This window comes from Acomys minous (assembly GCF_964271855.1).
Source record: "Acomys minous genome assembly, chromosome: 10".
Lineage (NCBI taxonomy): Eukaryota > Metazoa > Chordata > Mammalia > Rodentia > Muridae > Acomys > Acomys minous.
Genome location: NC_140491.1, coordinates 73,482,093 through 73,498,136, shown reverse-complemented (window position 1 = coordinate 73,498,136; position 16,044 = coordinate 73,482,093). Strand labels below are relative to the sequence as shown.

General features: G+C 53.6%; 1 protein-coding gene across 11 annotated transcripts in view; it reads right to left on the bottom strand.

Annotated features, from left to right (window-relative positions):
* DAB2IP (DAB2 interacting protein) overlaps positions 1 to 16,044 on the bottom strand; it is a 178,387-nt gene that overhangs the window by 75,665 nt on the left and 86,678 nt on the right. For 10 of the 11 annotated variants that reach the window (XM_084798135.1, XM_084798133.1, XM_084798134.1 and 7 more), the window contains exon 2: positions 12,856 to 12,959. In XM_084798135.1, coding sequence (XP_084654261.1) covers positions 12,856 to 12,959 — 104 coding nt within the window. Of the gene's footprint in view, positions 1 to 12,721; positions 12,960 to 16,044 lie in introns of those variants that run through there. The other variant, XM_084798128.1, reaches the window with a different exon arrangement.

Genomic DNA, 16,044 nt, shown 5'->3' with positions numbered 1-16,044 from the left:
AGCCGCCAGGCACCCCACACACACACACCCCAGTTGCAGCCATTCTGTCTTAACATCTGGCCCACCCCTGCTCTTCTCTGGGAGGCTCTCCAGCAGCGCTCAGAGCCCTTTCAGAATTCCAGACGCGTGATTTCTCCATTCACCCATTTCAATCAATTCCAAGTGATGATGATGATGATAAATGATGGGTTATTGAGCAAGCTCCTGTTTTGCCAAGTTGCTGTGTCCATGAAAACTCAGAGCACATCTCTCAGCAGGGAGGGAGCCAACCCAGGAGGCTCAAGGCCTCGGCTGAGAGTCCTTGGGAGAGCGTGGGCTTTGCTTTCAGAATGTCAGGTGTTCGGAGTGGGAAGTGGAGGCTAGGAGAGGTTCAGATCCTTGCTCTGGACCAGGGGGTTATGTGGCATAGCTAGGTCTCTCTCAGAGAGTTCTAGAATGTGGGCTGGGCAGAGTATGAAACAGACAGCTCAGACTGTCCTCTGCCGACAGGATTCCCAAGTGAGAACCTGAGGGCTCAGGGAGGCTCTATCTGTCCTGTTCTCCTATGCATTGGACTCTCTGGCGTAGCACAGGTGTGCACCCTGGGAGCTCCTTGTCACCGAGGGACTCCAACCTGCTATGTCTCCTGCAGTGTGAAGTACTGGGCCCGCACCTAGTAGACAGCAAGTGCTCAGTCAAGGGCAGGCAGCCTTCCTCTACCCTCAGCGTCTACCCAGTCACACACCTTCCACCCAGCCCAGACTTCATGTCCTCCGCTTCCTGACCCTGGACCACTGCAGATGCTGTAAATGGCCTGGCATACCTCTGTCTTCCTTTTTCCATCCACGCTGGGACTGACTCTAAGACAGTGCTTAGGATGCAGGCAGAAGCCATGGATCTATGCTGGGCAGCACCCAGCTACACCCATACCAGTTTTAAAAGTCCAAACAGAGAAGCTTCAGAGACAAAAGGCTGTTTTCACAGACATCTCTCTCAATACCGCTCTAGGGCCCTGGTCCAAATGCCAAGAGTACACCTAAATAGGCAAAACAGATAAGGCAGGGGACGATCCCAGACAGATAACACATTCGACTGGCCCCAGGAGAGGAGAGATGCTGGGCACACAGGCAGGGACAGGAGCTGGGGTGGCAAGAGACATATTTCCTAGGTGGATGAGAGAGGGCAATAGGGCCCATGTGGTGCAAACAAGACACTCATGGCCCAGAGGGTGGCCACACTAGTCTCAGTTCCTTACAGCTTCGGCACCAAGCTTCCAGACTCTTCCTGGTAGCTTGTATGTACTTCCTTTTCCCAGGCCTCAGTCTTCCCACTGGAAACACAAGGAGCAGGGTGAGCGAGCAGCAGCCCTTCCCAGGACTGACTGGCACCTGCCAATTCTATGAAGTTACGATCAGTGACCAGATGCGCTAATGAAGTGACAAGCATGGTGACAGGTAAAAAAGAAGAGACGTTTTAAGCTGGGATCAAAAGCTGGTGGCTCTCTGATGGCCACCCACTTACCTACGGGCCGCCTTATGCCCACAGACCCCCGCTCTGACCCTAGCCAGTGTTCCCTTAAATATGAAAGACCCTCACATTCCACCTTCTCAGCAGAACTCATGGTCCACACACAAGGAGAACAGGACCACTGGCCCTGAGGTCCCCAAAGGAGGCGGAGACATCCAAGGATAAACTCATCTCAAAGTGCTGAGTGGCCAAGACTACTGGCACATTCATAATGCCAGCACGGAGGGAGGCCAACCTGGGCTACAGAATGAGGCCCTGTTCCAAACCAACATCCTGGTTAGAAAACCTCACCTAACACGTGGAGAAATATTACAAGGCCGAAACCACAGTCAAGTCCAAGGACAAGCATGCTGACAATGTCCACACAAAAGGCACACCCACAAAAGAAGGCAAGCAAAACACGCACATCTCCTCAGCGTCACCACACACGCACAGATACACATGCATACACACAAGCCGGGCAATGTTGGTGCATGCTCGGGAGGCAGAGGCAGGCAGATCGATGTGAGTTTGAGGCTAACCTGGTCTACAAAGCGAGTCCTGGACAGCCAAGGCTACACAGAGAGACCCTGTCTCGGAAAAAAAAAAAACACATGCATGTCAAACACACACACACACACACACACACCACACATGCACGCGCACGCACATACACACTCAGCTATTAACAGACAGATAGCCACAAGCGCCAATCACCAAAGAAAAAAAGGAGAGTGATCCTGAAGACCAAGCTTAACTCTGCCACCACCATCTTCCCCCTGCCCTGTGTGGGAGGTTTCATTTTGGGGGTGTCTGTGTGCACACCCTGTTCATTCATCATATACCCCCAAAACTCATCTCTACCGTTCCCAGATGCATGGCTCTCAGGGTCTTGTATCTTTGCTGAGAGCAACAAGCTCCTGCCCCCAACATGTCCTTCTGCCCTACAATTTAACATTCTCAAAGTAGAGGACAACGCCCTTCAAGAGCTACGCCACCTAAGCCAGTGGCTGGACACCATGGCTGCTCCCTTGCCAGTAAAGGGTATTGGGGGGGGGGGGGCAATAGCTATACAAATACACTGTTTGTGAGGACAATAGACCACGCAGGAAGAGGCCAGCTGCTGCCGCGCATGCGCCTACCTACAGCCCACTGTCTTCATCATCACCACCACTTTCCCTGCCCTTGCGTTTAGTGCTCCATCTGGCCAGCAAAGACTCCAAAGGGGCTACCTGAAATGAAAGTCCCCTTTGCCTGGAGGGAACTTCCCGTCCCTCCTTGAAGGTCCTTCTGCCCTAAGTCTTGGTCAGGTCCCTCCGTAGACATTTCCACTGACAAGGTGTTTAATGCCTCCCACCCATACTGGACTGTCACGCCCCAAAGCAGGGGCTGCAGCAGGCTGGTGAGTGAATTAGTTTCTGTGATATCAAAGAAGACTTTTTTTTTTTTAAAGAATCCCACTTAGGAGTAATCCTGGTGGGCTTACCAGCGGAGACAGCTTTTGAGACATTCTAGCAGGTGGGTCTACTAAGAAATGCAGGGCCAGAGCAACCACAAAGAGCAATGCAGGCGGGTCTGGGCTCAGGGAATGGTGTGAGGCAGGACAACAGGGTCGGCCTGCTTCTGGAGACCCCTAACAATGCTGCAGGGCCTCCTAGCCTCCAACTTCCACACCACCACCCCACGCTGGGCTCACGACAGACACATCATGAGGACATGCAAAGCAAGGGTCCCTTTAAAAAAAAACCTAAGCGCCTGGAGAAGGCAGGAGAAAGGGGTGGGGATGACTCAGGAAGTGGAAAAGGTACACAAGCGTGGCCCTCTGATTCCTCCCTCAGGCCTGAGCAAGCATCTATGTACAGAAATCAGACATGCATTCCTCAGGTCTCAGCCACAGATGTGACAATACTGAGCAGCCAGGAGTGACTTACTGTGCCATAAAGCCCCAGGCCTATGGACATTGACTTTAGCATAAAGTGTCTCAGAGGCCTGAAAGCGCCCATGTTTCTAGGCTGACCCTAGGCTAACAGAGAAGGGGGCTTCAGAAAGTCCACTGTGCCAGGGTGCCTTCCCTTGCATTTGGCCTCTCATCTTCGTCCTCTAGCCTCGGGGCTAAGAACCCATGACCAGACCAGTCTTCCTAGCGAATCACGGACCTTCCCTCCCCATCTGGTGTGAGCAGATGCTCCTGGCGGAGGCCGTCCCCCAGAGTGGCCACAACAGGAGCTGACCCAACACATGCATTCAGGAAACTTTCACCAGGTCCTTGGCTAGAGCTTTTGGTGACTCCTTTGATCCTCTCAACCCCATTATACAGATAGGAAAGTCGAGGCTCGGAAAGAGCAAGAACCTTTGCCCAGGGCCACACAGCCAAGGAGCAGTGGTGCGGAGTTCAGCCTGTGTAGACCACTCCACAGCCAACCATGAGGCCCTGAACAGGCACCTTAGCCATTCTGTGACTCTGTTCCCTCATTCCTACAATGAAAAGGTTGTCCTAGAAACTAGCTGACCTCTAAACCCTTTTGGTGTGGGGATGTTCCCCCATCATGCCGATGAGGATTCATCTGCTGTGATCACAAATGTATGAGACCTTTTGCGGACAGTGGCTAACCTAAAGGATAAATACTAGGTCAGACAGTCCTAGTTCCCAGACACCCAACCTTTTGGGCTAGCCCTAGAGCAAGGCAGGAGAAGGCTAACCAATGAGGAACAACAGAGAACCCAGGGGCCCTCTGGCTTGAGCATCAAGAAAGCCAAACTGAGAGAGCAGCAACATCCCTAAGTCCTTGAGCAACAGGGCTGCTAAATGCCTTTTCACCAGGGAAACGGCCACAGCTGGGGATGACAGCAGAGGCCATTGTCCTCTGGTAATCTGGCAGTTGCAGGCTGCACTGACCTGGCCTCTGAAGGCTCAGAGCAACTGTAGGCAAAGACTAGGCTAGGACTGATGTTCTGCTAGGAGTCCTGGGGAGCCGGGCGACCAGTCAAACCTTTCCTCTCAGAGTAGGTGGCCACAGTGGCCCCCGACACAGAGTGAAGGGCTCTTGGAGATTGAGGAGGGGAGGTGCCCCCCCACTTCATCCCAATCTAATTAACTTGCTCCCTGGTGTGTCCCCCTGGCCCCTTTTCATTTCACCAGCCCATAGCAGGTGCCCACGACAAGCACGGAGGATTCCAAGGAACCGGAAGCCAGTCCTGCCCTTGAGAAGGTCACTGTCAGCTGCTGGAAGAGAGGCACAGGATGAATCAGTGGATCGTTAGTGACAAGTGGAGAAGGGGAAGGACACGAGGCATACATCCTGAAGCTGGGGACAGGGATGTCTGCCCGGGAAGGACTTTCAGAGGGGAAGGAGTGCAGGTGGGTATAAGAATTTCTCAAAGCAGGGCACAGAGGGATGGCAAAGAGATCAAGTGGGCTCAAGGCAGAGGCCGAGACAGGCCTGAGGGTCCATGGGTACCAGAAATCGATCCATCCACCCCTACCAGAGGCCATCTATAGCACTAGGACAGGGGAGGGACACGGCTCCTCTGAGGTGTTCTCTAAGCAATTCCGCGGGCAGTTATTCATCGAGATGCGTGGACTTGTGTAGGAAGCAGATGTCAGTATCTGCCACTTCCACAGAAGGCCTCCTGGCTTCAGAAACAATTTCTAGCCAAGAACTCACATGTAATTATATCCGTAATCCAACTGGGTTCCATGTGATCACTTTGTATTCATAGCAGGAAAAAGTGAGGAAATGGGGGTGGGTGGGGGTGGGGCAGCAGTTGGTTTGGTGCTGGCCCAGTGTACACAAAGCCCTGGGGGTGGATCCCCAGCGCTGTATGAACCAGGGATGATGCTGTGTGTGTATGCCTGGCATCTTAGCACTCAAGGGGTAGAGGCAGAAGATCAAGAGTCCAAGGCCTGTCTTAAAAAAGGGGAGGGGCAGGGGGCTGGGGAGATGCCTGACAGTAAAGTAGATGCCACTCAAGAATGGGGACTTAAGTTTAACCCTGAGAAGCTATGGGAGGAAGGGGGGGGGGGGAACCAGGCTCGATGGCACATGCCAGGGGTGGGGGTGGGGGGACAGAGACAGACAAATCCCCAGGGCTCACTGGCCAGTCAGCCTAGACACCAGACACTAGGTTGATGGGAGAACCCTGTCTCCAAGAGAAGAGGGGAGGGGAGAGAGGGAGAGAAACCGAGGAGGGATCCCCAAGTTAACACGCATGTGTGTGTGCGCGCGCGCACACACACACACACACAGACACACACACACAGACACACAGACAGGGAAAGCAAGTGGGGAAATGAAGGCATCTGAACCTTGCCTTCAGCCAGGCTCCTGATCCGAGAAGGGGGTAAGGGCCTGCAGGGCCACAAGGTGGGGTGCAAAGAAATAACCTCTCAGACACCTGTAAGGGAAGTCGGGGAGTTGGGGGGAGCCTGGATTCAAATGTCAGTTCTGACCCTTACGGACTGTGTAACCCAGAACAAGGTGCCTCCCCTCACAGCCCTCACTCATGCGGAGGACAATGATACTGGGCTAGCACACAGTGGCCACAGGCAGCCAGCAAGGTCCATGAGGCCTTCCACATCCCAGTGTTGGAGGGAGGCCATTTCAGTGGGCCTTTGTCTATGCTCAGTGTAAGCATCTTGGAAAGTAAAGTGTGTGTGGCCCAGTGTTGTAAAGAGGAAATGAACACTACCCACAGAGTACCCAGCACAGGGCCTGCCTCACCGGCCTGCCAAAAATAGGCTTTGTGATCCTCTACCATACATTCCATACAGTCAGCCATGCGGAGCTTGGAACCCAGACCGGAGGACTTGACCCCGTCATCTGCCTCCCCTGGAATGACCTCCTTCTCTTCCCCAAAGTAGTGGAGAAGCTCACAGGGGGCCCAAGGAGCCTGTAGGCAGTCCAGGATGACAGGGTCCAAGTGTTTAGTAGCCCCGGCCTGGTGACTTCAGGGCCCTACCCTTCCTGTCAGCTCACCCTGAGCCCCTCCTGATGCAAGCCTATTGTGGCCCCAAACTTTAGTCTTCCAATGACCCCAAGGGTCCTTCTGCAGAGATCCAGCTGTCCGAACAACTCAGGCCAAGGCAGCTGAGCCACTCACACCATCCCCAGCTGTCATTAGCCAATTGGGTGCTCCTGACCAGTATTACTGTCACCACAGTTCACCCCATAACTCAAGGGCTCCCTGTGGCCAGGGGTACAACCAGGACCTCAGTTCTCACTGACAGTAGCCACCCAGATGTCCACTTGCTGCCCTCTGCTGCCCCCAACTGGTGGGAAAGCAATCTGCAGGCTGGCCAGCTCTGTCCATTACTGACCCCTCAGAACACTAGTTCTGGCTCCCTAAGCTCCTCACTCTCTCACTTCCTGGTCCCAGCTGCACCTTGGAGCTCTGTCAAAGCTGATGCTGCTTTAGGGCAGTGAGGGACAGCGTGGAAAAGAGAGATAGGTTCTGCGGAAGGTACGGAAAGGGTGTACCCTGAAAAACAAGCAGCAGGGCAGACACTGGCTAAACACCTACCTGTACCGTTCATGGGCCTCAAGCTGCCCTGTCTCCCCGGAACACAGGTAAAGAGAGGAAAATCCTCATGCCACCCCACCTGCCAGTCACTGAGCCTAGCTTCCACTCTGAATACAAGAAAACCTGTAAGGAGCCTGTGACACAGCCAAGGAGTCAGTCGTTCACACCTCAGTGGTCATTAGAGAGGGCCCTACAGAAAACAAGAGACAACCTGGAAGGTTCTGGAGCTGTGTTTATTGCCTTCCCTCTCCATGCTCCTATTCAAGCTGCCCAGGCTGGGCTAGTCCTTTCCGGGCCAGAGCAAGCAGGCCCCCACAAGGACATCTAAGTACAGGGACCAAGGGTCCGGTGAGACTAGCAGTCGGCTTACTCCTTTAACCCATCCTGAATGCCCCATCTGTCCTGGACTCTTGCTACTGATGGCACCCTTGACCTGTGCCATCAGGCCTGAGCACAAGTCCTGGCAGTCTCATCTGCCTCATGGCCCTGGGCTCCCTGTTCAGAGACCATTACTGCCCACCCCACCCCCACCATCCCTAGCCCATCCTGAACAGCTCCTGCATCTGGTACTCTGACAGAGTCCTACCTGGAACATTCTCTATCCTCTGACAGAAGGCACACGTGGCCAAAATGGCAGGCTCCCCAGCCAAGCCACCCTCTGCACCTCTGTTCCTGGGAGAAGGACGGTCCCCATGTGGGGACACCACAGGGGTAGTGGTGGGGCTGGAAATCTCAAGTGGGTACCCCAGAGACCCCTGTCCTTAGCCGTCACCCCCTGTGGCCTCCGCATGCCATGGAAGAGAGTCCAAAGGCTTCCATGATCCCACTAAGGCCCTCCTCACAGTTCTCACTTGGCTCTTGCCTTCATGCTCCCAACATTCCAGTCAGGACCACTGGCTTGTTCCTGTTTGGTTAGATCTTCCTCTAATTATTGCCTCTTCTCTTGGGGAACCCTTGCCTGTCCCTTAAAAGCCAGTTTTAAAGGTCTCTGCTCTAAGACTTCTCCCATCTTCCTCAGCCAGAGACCTCTCATTCTGGGTTCCCATAGCACCCCAGACATACTGAATGAGAAACACATAGTTTATGCACAAGCCAGCCCTAGTCAAAGTGGACCACGAAGGCCTGCTTCTAGAAGCATCAATCCTGTGCTGGGTTTATCTGCAGTGTCTGCAGCTCTTTGAGCCTTCCCCTCTCTGACACTTCTCCATCTCTCTCTCTCTCTCTCTCTCTCTCTCTCTCTCTCTCTCTCTCTCTCTCTCTCTCTCACACACACACACACACACACACACACACACACACACACACACACACACACACACAAAGCCCTGAGACCTAATTTCAGCCAAACCTTCAAATGTCTCCACTTTCAACTGTCTGCCCAGTTTCCCAGAGCCTCTGCCACCTCCCACCCTGACCCTGCTGGACTCTTCAAGGTCAGCAGCCTAGGGGGCAGAGGAAGGACTCAGCCCACACCTTGGGATGCTAAAGGCACAGGGACCTTCCAGCTGCCAGCATTTCCTTGTCTCCCATCAACCCGATTCCTGAGAACACACTAGAGGCAGGAAGCGTCAGGTTGGCCCTACATACCTGCAGCTCCAGAACCAGCCGACTGGATGTGCTTTCCTGTCTCCCCTTCCCGGTACAAATCCCAGAGACCTCCAAGAGAGGAGCAGGAGGCCACTGCTGTCACCTTTCTCAGACCCTCGGCCATGTGCTCTTTATCCCAGGTCCCCCGCAGCTCTGGACACACAATCTCCTAGGGGAACCACAGCCCCATGCTCACTGCCACCGACAGTGGGAGTCACACAGGAGAGCAAGAAGCACCTGCAACTCCCTCAAATCACAAAGCTGGCACCAGACCTTAAAGCCACATTAGGATATATAAGCATTTAATATATGCCTAACCACAGAGCCATCATGTTAATTTCACAGAAAGAAAAAGATTGAGGCTCTCCCAAGTGTCTAGGAGGCTGCTACCCATGTCCCACTGAGCCACCTGTGTCCTGTGAAATGGCCATAGGGATAGCTACATGCAGAAAGGTGAGATCCCTGGGAGGGAGTGAACAAGCCAGGCCAGAGCTCCACTCTCAGCTGGGTGGGGACCTCTGTCAGATCCAGTCCTCTCTCAGCCTGGAGACCTCCGACTCTGACACACAATCTCCCACAGGGCACCTTCTGCGAGAGACGGTGACATCCTGTCACCCAGGTTTGCAATGGCGGCCAACAGTGGCAGGTTCATTACAGGCTGTGGTATCTCCCCTGCCTCCCCCAGGCTAAACCATGTTCCCCAGGCTCCCTCGGGGTCTGCAGGGAGCAGCAGCAAGCTGAGAAGCGAGGATGCAAATGCATGAGGGAATGAGTGTTGAGGAATGGGGTGAGGAGGCTCTTCTCCCCAGCACCCCACATGCCGTGCCTTCTGTCCTGTAGCACAGTCCTCCCCATCCCTGCACTAGTCCTGAGTCAGAATGCAAACCCCAATTGGGAGTGTGGATCTAATGGATGAATATGATTGGTCCCCGTGCATCTCATCCGCTAAGCACCTGCCAAAGGGCAGGGGTTGCCGTTCCACACTGTACTGGCCAAAGTGCCTAAGGACAAGACACTAACATGGCCAATAGGCCTATCAGTGCCTCACTAGTTCAGGGGCCACATGACACAGAGATACCAACTGGGAACTTTGTGTTGCTTATGTGTGAAATGGCAATGCTTAGTAGCTCCTCACAGGGTAGCCAGAAGGTGGGTAGACAAATGGCTCGTGAACATGCCCCCTGCGCCCTGCAAACCACATCAGTGGATTCCTGGGTACTGCAGGCTCACAGGCTAGCACCGACTCCATCCTCAGGTGGCTTCTGCCCCCAAGAAACACGGAAGGAGGCACAACAGGAAAAAATGCCAGTCTCAGGCGGCAATTACCAAACCACAGATTACAGCGACATGGAGGTGTGACGGTGGGCACAATAAAGCCACAGAGGAACTGGCAGGTCACGGGACATTCCTATTCCCAGCCCGAGGAAGCCACACTCAAGTTCTGGGGCCAAAGACACAGGGTCTCATTCATCAGCCTGGGCTTGAGGATATGGCTTTACCGCAGGAGCCTCAGTGTCCTCCTCTGTAATGGGGCAATCAGCATCGGGGCTGCCTGAAGGATTACAAAAGCTGGGGTGCAGGAGAGCGGGCATAGTGCCTGGTGTACAATACGCATGGTGCCAGGCACACAGCAGACACTCCACCAATGGCAGGACCACAGTACACCAACCATTATTCCAAGGTCCCCAAAGGTTCTCCCTACCCGCTGTAGTCCAGGTATCCAGAGGAGAAGCATCTAGTTTCTGCTCCAATGGACATAATGAGCTCACCTTTGTAGAGCCCCTCGAAACCAGCTGGCTACATCTAGGGGTATGACCCTAGGCCCTCCCTGCCAGAGGCTGACCCTCAGCCCCGACTCTGAACCACCTCTTAGGGAAGTTTGTTAAGACGTCCATACCCAAGTCCTGCAAACCTAAAGGAACCTCAGAACCTAGTGTGTTTGGTTGGTTTGGTTTGGCTTTTGTCTTGTTTTATTTTATTTTTTCAAGACAGGGTCTCTCTGAGTAGCCCTGACTGTTCTGGAACCCACTTTGTAGACCAGGCTGGCCTCGAACTCACAGAGATCTGCCTCTGCCTCCTGAGTGCTGGGATTACAGGTGTCCACCACCACACCTGGCTTCAGAGCCTAGCTTTATACTATACACACCAGTAGGAGGGGGAGTGGCTCTGTCTTTTCAGTTTGGCATCCAAGGCTCTATCTGGCCCAGCATCACTCAGTGACTCTAACTCCATCACCAGACCCAGCAGCAGCAGTGGAGTGTAAACCCACACCTTTGCCACAACCACTCCCTGCCTAGCCAACTCCCACTGACCCTTCTGGGCCTAAGACACCTCTCCTTCCTGCTAGGGACAGTCAAAGTCAGCTTCCTTGGAGCCCCTGACTCACATAATGACAGCCAGGCCTGTATATTCTCTTTCTTCCCCCCCTACCCCCCCACCCCCCCACCCTCCCACCCCCCGCTGAAAACTGGCTGGCACCTCATCTTTTGTCCTCTAGCTCAAACACCACCTCATAGTCCAAATATGGTGGTACATACCTGTAATGCTAGCACTCAAATGGTAGAGGCAAAAAACAAAAACAAAAACAAAAAAACCCCAAAAACCCAGATTTCAAGGCCATCATCTGCTATATATAAGATTTGAGATCAGCCTGGGCTACATGTGATTCTGTCAAAAAAAAAAAAAATCGCCTTGAGGCCACAAACCCCTGAGAAGCTCTCTTTGGTTTTCCCCTCCTGGCTGCTCTTAGCACCAATATAAAGCTGTGGGTTCCTTGGCACTCTGCACGCTATATACCAGCTTTGGGCGTTCTTGCCCTCAGTCCACCCCAAGAACGGTACGTGGCACACAGCAAGCACACACATGGGGAAACTTGCTGAATGAACGGTCAAAGGGTCACACTCCATCTGGGATTCAGGCAGGAGATCCCTGGGGGAGGCGGTGTGTATCCTTACCACAGTGCCAGGTACCTGCCACAGCACTGTAGAAAAGCACGTACAGTCATACCCAGTGTGTCTCCACAGATGTGTGTTTGAGTGTAAATGCAGAGACTACGCATACAGGGCTGGAGAGGTGGCGCGGTGTGTTAAGAGCACCAGAGGACCTGGGTTCAATTCCCAACACCCACAGGGCAGTTCACAACCATCTCTAACTCCTGTCCCAGGGCATCCAACACCCTCACGCAGACACATAAAACACCAATACACATAAATTAAGTTATTAGAATACACAGTGCAGGGCATGGTGTGGCTCTTGGGAGGCAGCAGGCAGGTGGATCTCTGTGAGTTCGAGGGCCGCCTGCTTTACATAGTGAGTTCCAGGCTAGCCAGAGCTACATAGAGAGACCCTGTCTCAGGGAAAATAAAAGAAAGGGAGGGAAGGATCCATGGGAGTGAGAGGCATTAAATGTCACTGAGGTCTATTTCTGCGAAGTCATTTAGGCCTTTTGTGTGTGTGTATGCCTGCAAACTCACATATCCGTATGTGTGCGTGCAGGTACACGCACACAAAAGTGTGCACGTGTCTAGAGGCCACAGGACAATTTAGGGTGCCATTTTTCAGGGTACCGCTCACCTTTTGGGCTGTCTGGCCAGGGAGCCCCAAGGCCTACCTGTCTGTCTCCCATCTCTGTGATTACACATTCCTACCACAGAACCTGGAACCTCTTCTTTAAACATGAGATCTTGGGATTGAACTCGGGTTCTTATGTTTTCAAGGGAAGCACTATATTAACTGAGCATTCTCTCCGGGCCTTAGGCTTGGGAAAAAAAAAAAAAAAAGAGCCAAGTATACACGTCAGCTGTCTAAACTGAACAGCTATGCTATGGTACCCATGCCGTGTTGGAGTCCATCTTAAGGCATCATCAGCTGAAGGACACAGAATTCTTTCAAGTCAAGACAGAATCAAATTATGACATGCCCCGGACTGTTCCATGAAAGATACCAAAACACAGATGTACATCTTAGGGGTGGAAGGCACAGGGCACGCACATGCCAGGCAGCTTCTCATCCAGCCTCCTCTCTCAGCTCTGGTGGCCTCCTGGGCGCTGTCCTCCACCTGCCCCCTCCCTCAAAGAATGGGATCCCATGCGGCCCCCGGGGAGCAGGGAGCTGCCAGGGGATTGGATACCTAGAGCGAGGGAGGCTGGATGCTCTCCCGGTCCATGAGGCTCCAGGAATGGGGGTTGCGGGGTCGCAGAGCAGCCCCGCAGGGCGAGGTGGTGATGGTGGTGGCAGTGGCGGTGGTGACGCAGAGATAGTTACCGTGACCCGGAACGGGGTTGCAGCCGAGGGCTCCATGCTTGCGCTTTTCTCTGACAGGCTGCCGGGAAGGCTGCGCCGGGAGCCTGGCCTTTCTTGGGGTGACTCTGTCAAAGAAGGAGAGGGAAGGTAAGCAGGTTCAAAAGGTCTGAGATGCTGTGGCTTCTGCCATCCTCCCTCCTAACTTCCCAGGACAGTACAACAAATAGACTATAGCCATTGTGGGAAAGTACAGTGGTGTGCACCCCAAAAATCACCCGGGCAATTAATTACACTACTACGAGTACACCCAAAAGGACCGAGACCAGATTTGAATTCTTGTATGGAATATTGACAGCAGCGCTATTTGCAATAGGCACATGGCAGATACAATTCATTTGCCCATCCACAGATCACATGAACACTGTGAAACATCATTTACATGATGTGGATGAGCCCAGAATGACATCATGCCAAGTCACATAAGCCAGAAACCAAAGGGTGAAGACTCTCCTGGCCCAACAATGGGAAATACCTACAGTAGTCAAATTCATAGCCAGAGAGTCAGTTAAAGGTTGCCCGGGACTATTGGGAAGGGGCAGGGTTACAGCTGCTGCTGTAGGCTTTCTGTTTAGGAAGACGAACGGGTTTGTGAATGGAGAGTTGTACAACTGCACATTTGTACCCTTAAAAGCGGTTAAGATGGAGCTGGGGAGATGGCTCAGGTGTGCTTATAATCCTGGTGCTGAGAAGATGAAGACAAGAGGATCCCGGAAGCTTGCTGGCCAGGAAGTCTAGCCGTAAGCGAGCTCCAAGTCTGGTGAGAGACCTGGTCTCCAAAAAGGAGGACACCAGTGTAGCCTCGGCTGTCCTGAACTCACTTTGCAGATGAGGCTGGCCTCAAACTCACAGAGATCCACCTGCTTCTGCCTCCCCAAGGCTGGGATTAAAGGCGTGCGCAACCACACCCAGCTGACTTTTTTAAAAAAGATTTTATTTATCATTGTTATATGTTAGGGATGTTCTGCACCACACGCATGGTCCTATGGAGGCCTGAAGAAGCGTCGGATCCCCTACAACTAGAGCCATAGATCGTTGTAAGCTACCGTGTGAGCAGCCGACACAGAACCAGGGTGCTCTGCAGGAGCAGCAAATGCTCTCAATCACTGAGCCATCTCTCCAGCCCCTCACTATTGCCTCTTAAAGGCTCCTGAGGCTGCACTTAGGCTTGCAATCTTGTGTGTGCAATCACTGAGCCTTTTCCTAGAACGCCACACTAGATGGAGCCTGGACAGCCTGCCTCCACGGTCCCTTCAGGCAAGATAAACTGTGACCTCTGTCTTCCCATCTGGGTCTTTCTCTCCAGAAGCTTTGATTGGGAGGCCTGCCAGAGCACAGCAACAGCTGCAAGGAGATGGGGCCAAGGAGGCTACAGCTTCCATGGCTTTTTAAGTCTTGAGATACTTAGGTTTGTAACCAGCGACAGTCCAGGCAGGGCGGGGTGCAGGAGGAAACACGCTTGAGCCTGGCGCACACATTCCTATGAGGACCTGAATCCGCCCAATGCAACTGCTTCTTGCCCGCTCCCCTCAGACTATAGCTGCTGACTCTGCCTGCTCTGATGTGCTCCCCCCCCCAGGGTACCCCTCAAAGAAGACTTCCCCCCTCTGGGCTCTCCCACCAGCCTCACTATCCAGACAACCCTGAAGGAGGTCTCTAATGACACCACCGCCTGTCGTCTTACTGATCCTGTGAAAATGGCTGAGTCTGTCTCTTGCTGAGATGGTCACTGAAGTGTGTGTGCATTTGTGTGTGTGTGAGAGAGAGGGTGGGTGGGAGGCCACAACTCCCAATGCCCACACTGCACCTCCACATCCCCTGCACCCCACACACAGCCTGGTGTGTGTGGCCTTTAGGAAAAACCTGTTGACCCACACAGAAGCAAAGGACACTGTGAATGTCTCCCTGGCACTTGGGGCTCACGGGGACTTGGGAATGAAACCACTCTGGCAATTATGTGCACACACTCACATTCACACAAATCCTCCCACACATACAGCCCGGGGGCTGTATGCACACACAGGACAGAGGACAGAGGTGCTCTCAGGAACCAGCCCTTCAAAGGCAGGGCCATTTAGAACACCCTACACACACTTCCTAACAACTCCGCTCCCAGAAGTGTTAAAGGACAGAGCTTAGCCCCTCACTCAACCGTAACAATTCTGTACTTCTGAGCCTTGGCCACGGAGCAAGCAGGCCACCTCTGCCAGACTAGCTCCACCAGTGAGGTTGCAGCCATCTCCACGGTTCCTGTTTCCTTGCTGCTTGCTGCACTTCTCTGCTTAAGACTTACCCCGCCCCCGTTCTCTGCTAGGCAGTCAGTCAAGAGACACCCACTCTTTCTGGAGGTTTCCCTAGGAAATCTCTTCCCACGCTCGCTCACAGTCTGCCTTCACGTCTCTTCCCCCAACCGAGCCCCCTTCCCCCCACCCCCCCAGCTCCTGCTCACTCCCTGTGACAGCACACACCTCCTCCACCTGGACGGGTATCCCTGTGTCACGTGTCACCCCCACCAGGCAGATGTCCTATGAGCCCTGTGCTGGTTTACCCCACCTGAGTCCTGCAGGAGGCTTCGTGGCAGGCCAAGCAGGCAATGGAGACCCCACTTCACCGGAGTCGAGCCTGAGCCCCAGGTCCCATCACTAGCAAGCAGGTGCGTTTGCACCAAGTTCATGGCTCCTGAAGTCCTGGGCCAGGGCTGCAGGACCAGCCAAAGGATGGGGACACACAGACGGCCTTCAGCTCCATTCAGCGTGCAAACTTGAGCTAAGGCCGACTCCTGGGGTCAGCCACCTTTCCAGGGGCAGGGAAAAGAGTCATAACATGAAGTGCCAAGCCTGGAGTGGGCAGCCTCCACCCTCCTCGGTTCCTCACCCTGGTTCCTCAAGGTGCCATTCAGTGGAACCCGAGTACTGCCTCTGCCAAACCTGCCATGAGGCAGAGATGCTCCCCGTCCACACTTCACCCATGCTGTCCCCCCACGATGGACTGCATGTCCTTCTGTGGCATACAGCCATCGTTCTCCTCTTTAGGGTACCCCATTAGTTCAGACACAACTCGGTCCCACTCTCCATCCCTGAGTCTTGCAGACCTACTAAGTCTCTCCCCATCTCTCACAATGAGAGAGAGATCTGTTCCCAGGCTTACTGAGCC